The 16,678-nt window shown below is 36.3% G+C and overlaps 1 protein-coding gene across 3 annotated transcripts in view; it reads left to right on the top strand.

Annotated features, from left to right (window-relative positions):
• The window catches only part of parga (poly (ADP-ribose) glycohydrolase a), a 36,855-nt gene extending 22,479 nt beyond the window's left edge, over positions 1–14,376 (top strand). For all 3 annotated transcript variants that reach the window (XM_047351988.1, XM_047351987.1, XM_047351990.1), the window contains exons 13-18: positions 773–920; positions 7,706–7,784; positions 7,910–8,018; positions 8,214–8,319; positions 11,556–11,684; positions 13,245–14,376. In XM_047351988.1, the coding sequence (XP_047207944.1) occupies positions 773–920; positions 7,706–7,784; positions 7,910–8,018; positions 8,214–8,319; positions 11,556–11,684; positions 13,245–13,417 (744 nt within the window). In that variant the 3' untranslated portion in view covers positions 13,418–14,376. The remainder of the gene's footprint in view (positions 1–772; positions 921–7,705; positions 7,785–7,909; positions 8,019–8,213; positions 8,320–11,555; positions 11,685–13,244) is intronic.
• The last annotated feature ends 2,302 nt before the right edge of the window (positions 14,377–16,678 follow it).

Below are 16,678 nucleotides of genomic sequence, written 5' to 3'. Positions count from 1 at the left end.
TGGTTTAATGAGGGCATCAAAACAATATCAATAAATTAATTTTGTTTTATTGTCACTGTTATCACAATAAACACCATGAAATATCATAATAAAGTCTTAAGTCCATATCACCCGTCGATAGTGTAACAAAACTTAGTTAACAGGATGATACATAATTTTGGGTTTGGAATAATGAGACAAGTTCTCGATATTTTGGAGACAGCAGATTTTTAATTTTTTTATTTTTTTACAGCTTAAAAACATTTTTCTAATTCTTAAACTGTGGTTTAAAGAATATGTTCAGTGTAAAATATTCCAGTCTATGTCTGAACAGTGTAAATATTTTTGATTTTGAACCACAGAGGATCAGATTTGATCAAGAATCTTTAAACTGTTAAATAGCCCTTTTTAGTTTGGGGTTAAAATGAAAAATACAAAACTGGTGCAAATATATGATGGTTGCCATGCGGGGCACTGTGTGTTCACAGAGCTGCTGCCTACAGATCAATAAGTAAACTTTAACACTTTCCGCGACAGACTTCATCTACACGAGGAATAACACCACATTTTAGTTTGTGAGAGGTTGTAGATGATATGCCAAACACCTTAAGTGTGCTACTGTGTGCTTCCATTTGCCTATTCGCTGTTGATCCAATAATAATAATAATAATAATATATTTGATTTATAAAGCACTTTTCAGTTTAAAAATGATGTCTAAGTACCAAGGATGGGCTTTACCTTTTTTTAATTAATGCACGTTACCTGTATCTCTTCCCATTATTCCCCTGCTAGGTTGACTTTGCCAACAGGTTTGTAGGAGGTGGAGTGACAGGACATGGACTGGTCCAGGAGGAAATCCGGTTCCTCATCAACCCTGAACTCATTGTTTCTCGCCTCTTTACTGAAGCTCTGGAAGATAATGAATGCCTCATTATCACAGGTGTGTAGTTACTCTTTCCCAGAAACCTTTATGATTATAAGAATTCAGTCTTTAATTGGTCTGACATTTATGACTCACCTTTTGGAGCAACTCCCAAGACTAAAGACTAATGTGTCTTGGTTCATATTTACACTTTGGTGGGGTGAGATGTTCTCTCTGTTATATTTGTTGCTTTTACATCATTAAATAGGCTAGAGAGATCAATTTAAGTTAGAACAATGTTTTGATTATATATGCAGAAATGAAAAAGAGAAGTTTATACTATGGTGTAACTACTCTATATACTCTGTGGATAATAATTATCATTAATGATTCAGTTCATTTTTGTATCGTTATTTTGGGCTTTTAAATGATGTCAAAATTACACTTAAGATCACAGATTTGTTTTCAAAGCCACATTTTTGCTTGTACAAAATATCGATCCAGTGTTTTGTTTTCCCATTGATTAGAAAACTTTCTACTTAGTCTTTAATTAATCATTAGTATTTTGTCTCAAATTGTTTTGTCAGTATTGTTCATTTCAAATCTAATACTACATGCAGTCAGTGCATCAGTGGATCAGTGGAGCTGAATAGTGTTGGCTCTTATTAACCCGGTGGGGTTCGTACATAATGTTTAAAAATCTGGAAACTTTGGGAGCAGAAAGTGACTGGACCATACAGAGATGTATTCCCTTGCCGACTTTCCAAATCATTTAGCTTTTGCCTAATTAATAAAACAGTCAGTTCACTCATGAGAATATCCTGTTCTGTTTTTTATATCAGTGGCATTTATTGGATAAGTAAATATTTAAGAACATTTACCTTCTCTTTATTATACAAATCCTTTTATTGCCACAAGAGTGTTTTGATCGTCCCGTTTGATCGTCTCAGCTCACTCTCATTAAGCCGCGTACTATAACTGACTGATTCTGTTGCTGGGGTTTTCTTCGACATTAACACTGCAAATGAAAAAACAACAACTACAGAGAAACAAAAGGTGTCGCCTTCACTGTTGCCCTTGTTGATTGTTGGTTGGGTGTCAACCTTAAAGCAGAGAAAGCTGATGTTAAAGCCCCAGCACCACATTGGTCATTCACCTAAAAACAAAACGTGCTTTGTGGCGCCATGTTGTCTTCTCTGAAACTCGCATCTCTCCTTAGTGACCTTCATTGGTAACTCACTGTCCCCCTCTTTCCCTCCCATTATTGCTCTCCCTCCCTTCCTCCCTCCTCCTCATCCTCTACTGCACTTAACATTATTACATTTAGACAGAAAGGAATTTATTACCCAACTCAGGTCATCGCAACCACTAATGGAATGGACCCATTACGCCATAGATTTATTAAAAACCTCCAGATTATTCTATGCACGTATGCAGTGTTTCCTTTTAAACTCTTGTCTCTAATTTAAGAGTCTTTATGTCTGTCCCTGGAGCTCCTTAACAGAAGTCCTCAAGAGCATTTAGAAGTTTAGCTTGACATGACTTAAAAGATAAAATACAAATCTCAATGTGAGTGGGTTTGTAGACGGGAAGGTAGCGATTCCCTGATGTAATCTTGTGTTTGGAGCTCATATGGCAGGATGCCGTCTTGGGCATTTGACAAAATAAATTCGATTAAGGTGAAGGAGGAGAAGGTCAGTTCCTTTTGATGGATAAAGCGATATGGGTAGCCTGCTTTGTGGATTTGCAATGCCATGGCCAGTAAATTTCTGTCCATGTAGTATAGGTGTTATTGTTTAAAGAAATAACTTCCTTGCCCTGACATGGCTACATTCTGGGAAGAATCAAAAGAAAACAATGCTTGTTATGTTTAAGCACCAATTCATCTATTTAAAATGTGTACGGGTCTCTGATAATCACTTTTAAATTATGCCAGAACAAATAATATTGTGATTCTGCAAATAGATTATCCCTATAAATTAAAAGCTCTAAACTATTTGACTTCTACCTAATGTTTAGGTTTTATTGCACAATTTTGTTGACCTGGCTACTTTCAGATTTTGATTGTAGCTGGAAGCACAGCTTGGACATTCAGGTTTCTGATTTATTTTACAGGACACATACAAAGTAAACCAATTTAGTGCACTATAATAACTACCATTTAAAAAAAAAAAAAGAAGAGATAATATCATTTAAACATTCACCTTTTACCCACCTGGCAGAAGAAGCTGATCCCTCCTAACAATGATCCAAGCTAGTACTGCATATTAGTGCCTTTTGATTTCTCCAAACAGTCTAAACTGTAAAGCAAAGCTACCCTGAATACTGACAACACTGTACAGGTCCTTCTCAAAATATTAGCATATTGTGATAAAGTTCATTATTTTCCGTAATGTCATGATGAAAATTTAACATTCATATATTTTAGATTCATTGCACACTAACTGAAATATTTCAGGTCTTTTATTGTCTTAATACGGATGATTTTGGCATACAGCTCATGAAAACCCAAAATTCCTATCTTACAAAATTAGCATATCATTAAAAGGGTCTCTAAACGAGCTATGAACCTAATCATCTGAATCAACGAGTTAACTCTAAACACCTGCAAAAGATTCCTGAGGCCTTTAAAACTCCCAGCCTGGTTCATCACTCAAAACCCCAATCATGGGTTAGACTGCCGACCTGACTGCTGTCCAGAAGGCCACTATTGACACCCTCAAGCAAGAAGGTAAGACACAGAAAGAAATTTCTGAACGAATAGGCTGTTCCCAGAGTGGAAGGAAAAAGTGTGGCAGAAAACGCTGCACAACGAGAAGAGGTGACCGGACCCTGAGGAACATTGTGGAGAAGGGCCGATTCCAGACCTTGGGGGACCTGCGGAAGCAGTGGACTGAGTCTGGAGTAGAAACATCCAGAGCCACCGTGCACAGGCGTGTGCAGGAAATGGGCTACAGGTGCCGCATTCCCCAGGTCAAGCCACTTTTGAACCAGAAACAGCGGCAGAAGCGCCTGACCTGGGCTACAGAGAAGCAGCACTGGACTGTTGCTCAGTGGTCCAAAGTACTTTTTTCGGATGAAAGCAAATTCTGCATGTCATTCGGAAATCAAGGTGCCAGAGTCTGGAGGAAGACTGGGGAGAAGGAAATGCCAAAATGCCAGAAGTCCAGTGTCAAGTACCCACAGTCAGTGATGGTCTGGGGTGCCATGTCAGCTGCTGGTGTTGGTCCACTGTGTTTTATCAATGGCAGGGTCAATGCAGCTAGCTATCAGGAGATTTTGGAGCACTTCATGCTTCCATCTGCTGAAAAGCTTTATGGAGATGAAGATTTCATTTTTCAGCACGACCTGGCACCTGCTCACAGTGCCAAAACCACTGGTAAATGGTTTACTGACCATGGTATCACTGTGCTCAATTGGCCTGCCAACTCTCCTGACCTGAACCCCATAGAGAATCTGTGGGATATTGTGAAGAGAACGTTGAGAGACTCAAGACCCAACACTCTGGATGAGCTAAAGGCCGCTATCGAAGCATCCTGGGCCTCCATAAGACCTCAGCAGTGCCACAGGTTGATTGTCTCCATGCCACGCCGCATTGAAGCAGTCATTTCTGCAAAAGGATTCCCGACCAAGTATTGAGTGCATAACTGTACATGATTATTTGAAGGTTGACGTTTTTTGTATTAAAAACACTTTTTTTTTTTGGTCGGATGAAATATGCTAATTTTGTGAGATAGGAATTTTGGGTTTTCATGAGCTGTATGCCAAAATCATCCATATTAAGACAATAAAAGACCTGAAATATTTCAGTTATTGTGCAATGAATCTAAAATATATGAATGTTAAATTTTCATCATGACATTATGGAAAATAATGAACTTTATCACAATATGCTAATATTTTGAGAAGGACCTGTATATCACCTTCAGTTTGTTTACATTACAAGCCTGAAAAGCTTCCAGGTTTCAACTTTGTTTCACAATTTATTTTTAAATAATCCAGTTTGTTTTATTTAAATTCTTATCAAATTTCAAACATGTACAGAAAATATCTGGGAGGTTCAAAAAATATTGATAAATTACTATATAAATAAAACTAAGCAAACAGAGGTAAATATGAAAAGTGCACCCCCACTATTGTTGATTTAGTTACCATATCCGACAAGGAGTTGGAAGAAGAGTACAATTATTCACTCCTATCCCTTCTTCACAACTCAACAGTTATATTCATTAAATAATATTAACGACAACTTCTGATTAATCACGATGGATAGAAATATGTCTTAAATTTGAACAGTATTACTTTTATATATAACACCATATATTTTTACCCCTTTTTGAAGTGCTTTATATTTTGCACAATTCTTCAGCTCCACTCACAGAAGCACAGAAAATGTTTTTAACCTACAATTTCCTTAGTTCACCTCCTGAATATTCCCCAGTAGTTGAATATTTTTTTTCCCTGAGCAAATTTTGAGCTATTTGTTTCAAGCGACGGTGGGTTCATCCTGTAACCGGTGGCTTACCGGTTCGTATCTCTGCTCTGTCTCAGTCGTTGTGTCCATGGGCAAGACACTTTACCCTTCGCCTTGTCTGCTGATAGTGGTCAGCGGGCCCAGTGGCGCTGATTGTATGTCATCCTCACCTCTGTCAATTTGCCCTAGGGCATCACTGTCAGTGTGTGAATGTGTGTATGACTGGGTGAATGACTGATTGTAGTGTAAAGCACTTTGGGGTCATCGGACTAGATGCAGGCCATTTACCATCTATAAAAAAGTGAATAGGTTTGGTCCCTAAAACACACGTAAATTAATCTAACTGCTTTGTTTGACAAGAGAAGCGTTAAAGTGAGGACACTGTACAATCGTAGTTATTGCGCCAGGCATCCACACAATAGCTTAAAAAGATAAAATCAGTGAACAGTAGAGAAAATAAATCAATGTACAGTGTAATACTTTGCTTTACATAGTGGGGTAGAGCCTCCTGATACTTTATAATGCATATATTCAATGTGTGCTTTCCAGCTAAGCCTGCTGTCTAATATTACTGTACCACAAGAACTCTATTTTCATTGACCTTTTCGATATAGTCCCATTTATTTGCGAGTGCATTTAATTGACTATTTCCAAGTACCATTTTTTACTTTATTAAGATTTAATGAGTTTGTGTTTAGCAACCAAATTTTTTGTTGTTTTTATTTTAGAAGTAATTTTATCTAGTAAATGCTTCAAAGCTTGAACAGTGAAAAAAATATATTTTTATCAACAGAAATGATGAGTTTCAACATTTTGGAAATGTCTTCTATGTCACTGTATAAAGCAAACAAAGCAGGTTCCAACACTAACTCCTGGGGGATGCCTAAAGTAATGTCCTCACATCAGGAGCAACGATCATTCAGGGTTCCTACTCAGTCTTAAAGTATGGAATTTCATTTATTATTTTTTAAGTGCAGACAAATGTTTTAAATCTTCAGCTTCAGACTGTAATCCTTTATTAATAGTTTTAGTTACATTTCAAGGATCATTTCCTTTTGAGTTACTAACAGAAACCACTGATTAGTTTACACACATGCAAAGATGTAAAAGAAGGCCATTTTACAACGTTTTTAGTCACCAGAGCCTCTAGAACCACACCTGTTAGAAGCATTGAAACTACCATTTTAGTTTTACAAACAATACAAAAGTATGAAAGAAATAAACTGAGCTTGAAATATTTTTTTTTATCCAGCACAGATTTGAAAAATTGAATTTTAATAAAACTTGATCTAGACCTGGTCTAAATGAATCCAGGTGCCAAAATGTGAAATAACCTTTACTATACTGCCAATATCAAATCAAACTCTAGCATTATGTTGTTTCGTGATTTGTTAAATTTAAGGTAAATGTTTTGTCATCAAACGTCTAGGAAATTGTGAAAACTGATAAATAAAAGGGAGAAAACTGAGTCTTGAATAGTAACCCATATCATTTAACTTTACAATCTGTTGCCTAAATAATTGGCCCCAATTTAAAACAGCTCCTCTACTCCTATATCTGTTTTACAAATGTTTAAGTAACACAAGCAGGTGTTTTCTTTATTTTGTATAGAGTTTGTAATGTATGCTACTGAACATAATGAGGTCAGTGATGTTGATCTGTCTCATACGAAAGTCAGCAACCTCAAGGGTCAAAATGTTCTCACTGACCATTGGTGAATAGATTTAGTTCATTAAAAATTTCTATTTGGTTTTTCACATTGCTCTTGTTGTCTGGTTACTCAATGGCTTATTTACCTACCAGCACAGACGTTCATACAAAAACTCTTGGTTTATAAGGTTTGTGCAGTACTATGTCGCTTTTCTGCACACTAATAAATCAGCTTTAGTCTTTCAATGGGATGCTGACATGCCAGCAGAGAAATCCAGGGATTAAAACAACCTTCCGAATGGGAGTAAACCTTCTGTCCTGAATCAGACTCGTCGGTAGCTTTCCTAACTCCACCAGGATTTTAGAGCCCGAACCCTGCGCTTGTAACTTGTAGATTTATATAGTAAATAAAGGTAATATCTTGCTAACAAATATGTGTAACATATTTGATGAATATCTTGTGACTGGTTTACTTATTCCAGAGTATCTCTTCCCATGGTGGCAGCATAGCTTTTAATTTCAAACCTCCAAAGGAGATTACTTATTAAATCAATGGGGGTTTATTTATGACTATCCAATAGAAGCTGATACTGTGTACTCACATGGAGAGCGCAGAAAGCACTAAATCTGATTTAGGAAATAAGGCACTGAAACAGATTTAAACCCGCTGTGTGCTTCGACTGCTGAGCGCCGAATAACAGATTTTTTTTTTCTTGGCCTTGTCTTTGTTTCCCTGCAGGAAGTGAACAATACAGTAAATATTCAGGTTATGCTGAAAGTTACAGGTGGCAGAACAGCTATAAAGATGAGACGCCCAGGTATTTTCTGCCTTTGTTTTAAAGCATGGCATAATTGTGGGTTAGTTGTCTAATGATTCACCCAGAATATAATGGAAGGAAGACTGGTAGCGGTAACCTTATCTTCTGCTTTGCTGTGCTTGCAGGGACGACTGGCAGAGAAGGTGCACAGAGATTGTGGCCATTGATGCTTTTAAATACAGACACTTCCTGGAACAGTTTCTTCCTGAGAAGATAACCAGAGAACTGAACAAGGTGAGGGGAAAGGTTCTTGCATTTACTCAAACAATAACAAAATTTTGCACCTATGTGCTTTCAAAAGCTTTTTGCACTGTTTTCATTTTTTATCTTAATCCATTCACTTCATTTTTTATGGGTTTATCATGTTATTCTAAGTATTTATACTGTAAGTAAATTTACTTCCTTTCTGATCCCTCTACATTTTGTCAGGCGTATTGTGGATTTTATCAAAGTAACTCCAATGTCAAGCACCTCTCTGCTGTAGCCACCGGGAACTGGGGCTGTGGAGCCTTTGGTGGAGACACACGCCTGAAAGGTACTGTTAGCTGAACTAATGAGTTCAGCTAACACACTCACATTTGTGTTAAATACATTTTTTTTTCATTTTGTTTAAGCTACAATTTAAGTTTTTAGACTTTGCAGGAAAAAAAACCCGAATAAATGAATTTATTATATTAATTACAATGATTGATGAGTGCACAAGACAAGCGTCTGTAATGCTTGTCACCGTCATGAAAGCTCCCGCTGAAGGAATCCCACTGCTAGGCAGCATGTACAGTAAGGCACAGTAACACATTTATGTCTGATAGTCAATTAGCAGCTCTCCCAAGGTGTCACTCTGCCAAAAAACATTTATAGTTTCCATTCGAACCTTCGATTGATTATTACATAGGAAAAATGTAAAATCATAGCTGAGCTGCTTCTGTGAAGGCTTATAAACATTACTGTTCATAAGCAGGGAGGGTCCACTGTCCATTTAAATTGCCAGTTGTTTTTGAGGACATTGTTGTGATTATCTTTACTGACTGGGGCTGTGTAAAAAAAATAAAAATTCTAATGTAAATATGATTCAGATATGCACTGATCAGAGATTTTGTAGCCAATTTTCTGACCTCCGATTTGTTTTGTTTTTTTAAAGCTCTGAGTTTCTGTGAAAGCAGTTTCCAACTGCTTCAAAGAAGTGTTTTTTATTCAACTTCAGTGATTTTCAGTCACTAACAACAATACTGAAAAATTCTAGTCAGGTTTTTAGTATGTCACAATAAGGAAACGTAATGACGTTTTTTGGACTGTTGATATTGGAAATTCTGCTGTTTTGGTGCTTTCAGACCTCCCTGCAACCATCTTTCTGTCAAGACTTTAAAGTGTTGTTGCTGTTAAAGACTCTGCTTTTTACTGGTTTAAACCCTACCTTACAGAGGTTTTCAGTGCAGTAAAGTGACTGGCCTTTCACTACAGCATCTCTCAGTTATGGGGTTGCTCAGGGGTCCATTTGGACCCCATTGCTACTCATGTTTTACAATTAAGCCCAAAATCATTTGTAACCCTCGGAGGTTAAGATTTAAAGTTATATTTTAAGTTTACTAAAACCTTTCTTCTGACAGGAAGTAATAACATTTTGGAGTCCAAACTAGAATACAATAGACAACCTGTTGAGGGAGCTGCAAAATTAGGGTAATGGCAAGGAGGTCTTCTAATCTAAAATAATTGGTGCTTATCGCAAAAGATGAATTATCAAAAATACCAGTGGAGTCAAAAAAGAGAAATAATTTTCTTCAAAAATCATATCGCTTGTGCCTTGTCCTATTGGATAAACAGATTAGTGCTGTTGTAAGTTTTTACTGCCAAAGCTCCTTTCTCCTTTGATGACAAACCGTTCAGAATGCTGCAATTTAATCCTGTTATCTCTTCACTGGCTTACCATCCCTATCTGGATTCATTTGAAAATTTTATAATGTAACTTCTAACGTTTTAAATTGTCTAGTTTGTTTTAGCTTGACTAAAGTAATTTGGTGTTTTTAAAAAAAATACTTTACACTGATAAATTGACATGAACCTGCTGATACTAGTTTTAAAAAACTATAAATACCCATAAATAAATTAATCTTTTTATTCCTTTCCTATGAAAGTGGTTTTTTTGTAAAGTAAAACAGTGATTTTCCAAAAAACAGGACCAGGTTACAGAACGGTCTCTCCTTTAAATCACTGGAAATATTCTAGGGCTGTTAAATAAGGACATGACTAACTGTACAGATAAAACCCAACTAAAAGAATTTAATTGCATTATAACTGAGAAACATTTTCTTTTTCAAAAAATCGAAGTGCACAATATCTCAAGATTTATTTTTTCAAGATCCATTCAAAATAAATAATAGTTGTTTCTTAACAATATTTGTGAGGAAAAAGCTCAGATTACATAGTATGTGTTAATATTTGTTTTAAGAGCAGAAGTGATGTCACACCCTGTGTGTGTGCGTGTGTGCGCTACACATGCGTGCGCGCACGTAAAAAAGCAGTTGGTTTTAAACAGCTTCACAGTCATAAACCAGATTTTGCTATTTCAAACCAAAGACAAAATGTTTGCATTTTTAATAATGTCTCTTTTACTAGAAATTAGCACAATTGACATTATGAACTAAAAACATCAGTCTCTGTGTACTTTTACTTTTTCATAAGATTACCAACGTTTCTAAGTCCAGCATGTTCAATAGGAGACAAAGTTGGAGTCTTCAAAAGGACAGAGCAACTTTTGTTTTAGGTTCGGCCTCCCATTTATCTGCTGGAGTTTCAGCCCATTTAAAAAGTAGGAGCTTCTGTGAACATTCAGCATGACCTCATGGGAAATGCAGTTTCTTTTCTAGGAGCTTCAGCAGCTTTTATGCCTCCCCCTGACTTCATTTTTAAACAGTGTGTTAATGCTGAACATAACCAAGTGTGTCCTTCTCCCTCAGTTACATCGTTCAGTCTAAAGAGTGCTGCTGTTAGTGTGACCTGGTGGAGCTTAGGTCTGGTGCATTCACTGATAGGAGAAAAATACTGGATTTTAGTTTCTAAGCCTGTCAAGCTAAAAACTGATTCCAGTCACAAACTAATTTCTTGATTCCCTACTTTGATACTAATAAAAGCAAATGTTTTTTGCTTTTTTTATGAGTTGTTATATTTACAGCTGAAAATGTCAGTTTTTATCTACGGCATAATCTTTAATTATTCCTTATTTGATCCATATTAAAATTAAATAAATCTCTGGACACCAGACACACATTTTAGCGTCTTGGGTTGCTGCCTCTAATCCCTGCAATACCTAGAGCTGGTGTATTTAGAGCATAATAGCTAGATTCAAAATTAAACATTAAAAATAGCTTACTTGTTACATATGTTAGGTACATACCACTAAGCCATTGTTTTGTTGTCGGGATTACAAACCTTTTTGCAGATGATTTGTTGGTCTTGTGAGGTAATAAATCAGAAAACTATAATAGTTGTTTTAAATATTTAAAAGCCTTAAAACCTCATTTACAAAGGCCTGAAGATTGAGTGCTCTTGAATGAGGCTATTCTACTAGCAAATCATTATTTACTGTTCCCATACAAATTGCTCCTGTCACTCATTTCTCTAATGCCCAAAGCCATACCTTTCATGGTATTTGACCAACTACTCAGGCTGAACCAGGTTTCAGTGGTCAAATGTTTAATTCTGAGATTATTAATGCTAATGCAATTTAATGTTGCTGGTTAAGGTTTCCCTTTAGCATGTTGCTTCTTTATTTTTCAGCTCTGATTCAGCTGATGGCAGCTGCCGAGGCTGGGAGAGATGTCGCTTACTTCACATTTGGAGATGCTCAGCTTATGAGAGACGTTCATGAAATGCACAATTTCCTCACCGAAAGACGAGTTACAGTTGGTAAGAAAGGCACAGATGCTTCCTAATATGTTGGCATGAGTTAATACAGCTGGTTAGGCACATTAGTCACACCTTTTAAAAGCCTATTACTTAGTTACTACATATATTAAATAAATTTTAAATGTTTTCCAGCATTTGAGTATTTTAATAAAATATTTTAACATTTTGTTACAGTTTTTTGTGCTCTTCAATATTTGGTTGCAGAAAATCTGTTGTTTCTGGTGGCAATCTAGAGTATTCTTCAGGGTTTCTAAGCAGAGTCTGGAAAAATATGGAATTAGGTTTTCTCATTTTCCAGACCTGGGTAACTGAAAAAAGAAATGAGGATGGAAAAATCTTTGAGTTTCCAGACTTTATTCCTTGTTTTATTATCTAAGACACAAAAAAAAATCAACATTTTTCTAAACAATTTTTCATCTTAAGTCACTTCTTGATCAATTTGGTTTTACAAGCCCTAATGAACTATGCTTACATATTTTTTTCTTTATTTTTCCAAATGTTTTTTTTTCAATCTTTGTTTTCTCTGTCGTGTGCTCAGGGATGTAACCACAGTTTACATTTGTTTGACATCTGGTTAAGATGTCAAACAAAGCCCTTAAACCTATTTGTTTGAAACTTACAAACAGAACAAATGTATTAAAATGTTCCAAATGTTTAATTGGTTACAATAGAACTGAATGAAATTGCCAAAATAAATTCATAATAGTAAACCCAGTAAACTCAGAATGCCTTTGTTTCCTAAATTATAGACCCTAATGATCTTAAAACCCACCAGGATAGAACGTTTTGTTCTCAAATTTCCAGAAAATATTTTAAATTCTATCTATATGGACTTTTAAAATGGAAAATGTCTATGAACCCTGCTTCTTGCTCTCCTCTTCTGGTTCTAAAAATGACCCTTTTCAACATAGTTTCACCATTTTTATCATATCTAAGTCATCACATCCTATCTAAAATTTTCCTTCTATTTTATTGGCTTGAACTACTTGCTTAATAAAAACAGGTACACTTAAAAGTTAAAGTTAAAAGAATTCATGTTTGTTTCCTTCTCTAAACAGATTTCCCAAACAACTAGTGCAGATCAGTATAGAACAGCCTCTGTTAGAAATCAACTAAGACTGTTTTTCCCATGTTGGCATTAATACACAACTGTTGTTTATATGCATATAACAGAGCACAAGTTATTTTGTCTTGTAGACCATGGCTGTCGTCTCAGCCCATCCATTCAGGCTGAGCTGCAGAGTGTATTACTGCCTGAACTAACCCCAGCAGCGCCTCTCTACCAACCCCCTTTTAATTTTTTTTTGCTGACATTTATTGAAGCCTTTCAGAGAAATTCCCCTACAGCCATCCATTTCCTAAAGTGGAGCTACTGTGAAGAAAAAAAGCTCATGCTATGTGTGTATATGTGACTAATAAATGATCCCAAACATACTTCCATTTTTTTCCCTGCTAGTTTCAGTCTCCCGTTCCTTGCCTCTCAACCTGTTAGTGTTTTTTGTCTCCTAAATGCTCATATATCTTCTTTGACTGCACTTCTTTTCCCCCCCTCCATCCCAGGGAAGCTGTACAGCCTCTTCAACCACTACTTCAACGAAGAATGCAAGAACTGCTGCGCAACGCGCCCTCACGTCAGTCTCTACGGTTTCATCTTTGAAAGCATCTCTGCCCCGGCAGCGTCCGACCCTGAACAGGATTCTGGGATGTCACATGTGACATCAGAACTTCAATAACAGGCCAAGAACTGTAACCTAAACTTTGTTCCACTTTCTGTGTCTGCAAGACAAAATAGAGCTTCACAAGTGTCAAAGTCCTGTGCTTAATGTCACACACGCACAGACTCCCTTTAGGTTTGTGGTCCTGACACACAAACTACCAAAACAGGGTTTTGCCTTTCCGCTGGTGGCATCATCGGAGCCTCGTATTGCGACACCACATCTGGTGAAAGGTTTATGAAACTTATAACAATAGTAAATCCTTGTTGCTCTTTGAGGCCTTTTTTTCTTAAGTGCGGTCTAATTTTTTTCTTTAACACCAGTTACAAATACGGCCAAATATCCATCATATGCATGACTGTGGTAAAGTGTCACTGTTGAAAATCAAAACCATGGTAGTTTCCTCAGCGTTCTTGTATTTCATTGTTTTTGCTACTTGTTTTTGTCTCTTTTTTTCCTGAATGCAGAGAGAATGAGAAGTCGTACTGTAGTATGTGCATGGTAAACATTTATTCATCACATATTCTCCAAATGTTTGCTGCTCTTTTATATACTCTGTGATGGTCAGGCTCTACATCTTGTCTTTGAGGCATATTTCAAAGCATCACAACAATAATCACTCCTGCTAGAATCATCTCGGATGGAATATTCAGGAAATTTATGGTCACTGTCATCGTTGACCTTATTTACTGAACTGTAGTTATGAAATATAATCAGTGCTAAGCACAGTATTATCACTGTATTTACTTACAGATGGTGAACAGATAAAGAAATGCACGAAAATCATTTTTATCAAAGATTTTATGCAATGCTTGGTTTGATGTGGGTATGGTATTATTTTCTGTATTTTTTTACAATTAGTTTGACTGGATGATTGGCTAAAGTTAGGGATGTAAATGTGTTGAGTATTGTATTTGAGGTTTTTAGGCTGTAAACTGTTTATCATAATTTCTTAATTAAAACATCCCAAAACAGGAGTATTTCTTAAAGTTCTGTACATTTTGCAAACTAAACCAAAGGATCGACATGTAAAAAATTATTTATGGGCCAGGCTAAAAAGGTAACTTCCCTCTACAGAAGCCTTATTGTTACAACCACAACTTTTATTGTATTTTGGGGGATTTTATCTTATGGTGGAAGTGGAAGAAAAATCAAACATGGTTTTTCAAGTTTGGTAAAATAGCAAAATCTGAAATGTGTGGCAAGCTTTTGTTTTGAGCTCCTACTTCGTATAGCCACCTTTCTCTTCAATTTCTTCACCAGCTTTGCACAAAACTGTATTTGCAAAATAGCTGAAGCTTAGTCAGTTTGGATGGAGAGAATCTGTGAACATCAATTTTCAAGTGTTGCCTCAAATTCTGTCTCTGAATTAACTGGTTCATACTAACACATAAAAATGCTCATACCTAAACCATTTGATTGTAGCTCTGGCTGTATGTTTAGGGTTGTTGTCCTGCTGCCCCAGTCTCAAGTCTTTTGCACTAATAGCTTTCTTACAGAATTGCTCTATATTTAACTCCTTGCACCTTCTCATTAGCTTTAAGCAGCTTCCCTGTGCCTGTTTTCCACTTCGCATAGCGTTTTGTATGTGGAGCAGAAAGTTCAATTTTGATCTCATCTGACCAGAGCGGCTTCTTTCACGTTTGCCGTTTCTTCTAGTTAGTTTGCAAACTGAAATCAGGACTTCCTATGGATTTCTTTCAACAGTGACTTTCGTCCTGAAAAAATGTCTTCATTTAATTTCTTGCCTGCTGTGTCCCTTTGTCTCAATGATGCGGTTTGTTCACTGATGTTCTCTAAGAGACCCCAAAGGCCTTTACAGAATAGCTGTGTTTATTATTCCGATTGTGAGATTAAAGATTAGATTGCAGACACATGGAGTCTTATCTGTTGCAGTGAATTTAAGTTAGGAGTGTCAAAGTACAGGGGGCTGAAAACAAATATGTACCACACTTCAGGATTTAATTTGAAAAACAAAAACCAAAAAACCATATCCTATAGCTTCTGTACACAAATATGCACATCTATGTGGACCATCCATCCATCCATCCTTGGAATTAGGATTCTTTTAGCCCCCACCTCAAATTAGTTTTAAAAATTCAGATGTTTGCAATAAACAAATGAAAACAAACACTGTTTAATTTGTGAAATAAAACTTATATTACAATAATTATTACCCTACACATTTGCACATCAGGTGTGGTCTCAGGAACATCTGATGCAGCCAATCAAGGGTCTACTAGCTGCATCAGGTGTGCTTGATATGAAACTTTTCTAATATGATAGTAAATTTTCGATGCTTGTTAGAAATAAGTCCAAGTCAAAGTTGCCAGATCAGCTCAGAAGAGAGTTTGGTGCCTTACACAAACAAGGAAAAGGACACAAAAGATCCTAGAGCGAAATAAACAATTGAATCATGTGAGGCCTAATTACTGTTTTTGTGATGGGACGTGTACCTACGGTTCTCAGAAAAAATATAATTCAGCCTTTTGACCTTGTTTTATTAGATGAATAAAGGGTTTCTAAATAACCTCATGACGTAGACCTCCATAAATGGTATGTCAGCCTGGCTGAGGTAAGTAGATTACACATTATCTTTGTCTCTGACTCTTTGTACTGCACCCTGCGTTGACCAAATGAGCTGTGGTCTCATGTACTAAGTCAATTAAGTTGGGCAGATTCAGAGGTTGAGGGCTGCTGTAAGCCTTGTTTACCTGGGGCAGAAATTTTAGATAAGCCAGCTACATTAAATTAAAAATTCATGCATCAAATTTAGATTAAGTGTGGCAGGCTAACTCAATAAATGAATAACCATGAGTTATAAAATTATGTATATAAACTGATTTTTAAGCCTTTAAAATGTATATTTCCAGATATAGGGTTTTAGAAATTAGTAATATGTATTTTTACAATACTCAAGAACTGTAAAACGTGGCGTATTTTTCTTCTATAGTGATAATTCTAAAGTAAATTCTATTTAACAGTATGCCTGTAATGTTACCCTGCAGCACCTCTCTTTTTGTCATCAAACATTATTAATAAAATGCCACAAAGCAGCTGGTCTTCGCTCCATCTCTGTCAGGAAACAAAATCACTACAACAAAGTGGCATTTCAATTCATAATTGCCTGACCCTGCATTCTCCAGGTCAGCTGCAGAGTTGATGCTAATAAAAAGACAAAGGAAAACCTTTTTGGTGCTTGCAGTAGATTTAGATAACTATACAAACATGCTGGTAGGTAACTATTTCTTGAAGTTGAAAGGTTTACACTGTATTTGA

This window comes from Girardinichthys multiradiatus, chromosome 22, assembly GCF_021462225.1.
Source record: "Girardinichthys multiradiatus isolate DD_20200921_A chromosome 22, DD_fGirMul_XY1, whole genome shotgun sequence".
NCBI lineage: Eukaryota > Metazoa > Chordata > Actinopteri > Cyprinodontiformes > Goodeidae > Girardinichthys > Girardinichthys multiradiatus.
This window is presented reverse-complemented; position numbering and strand designations above follow the sequence as displayed.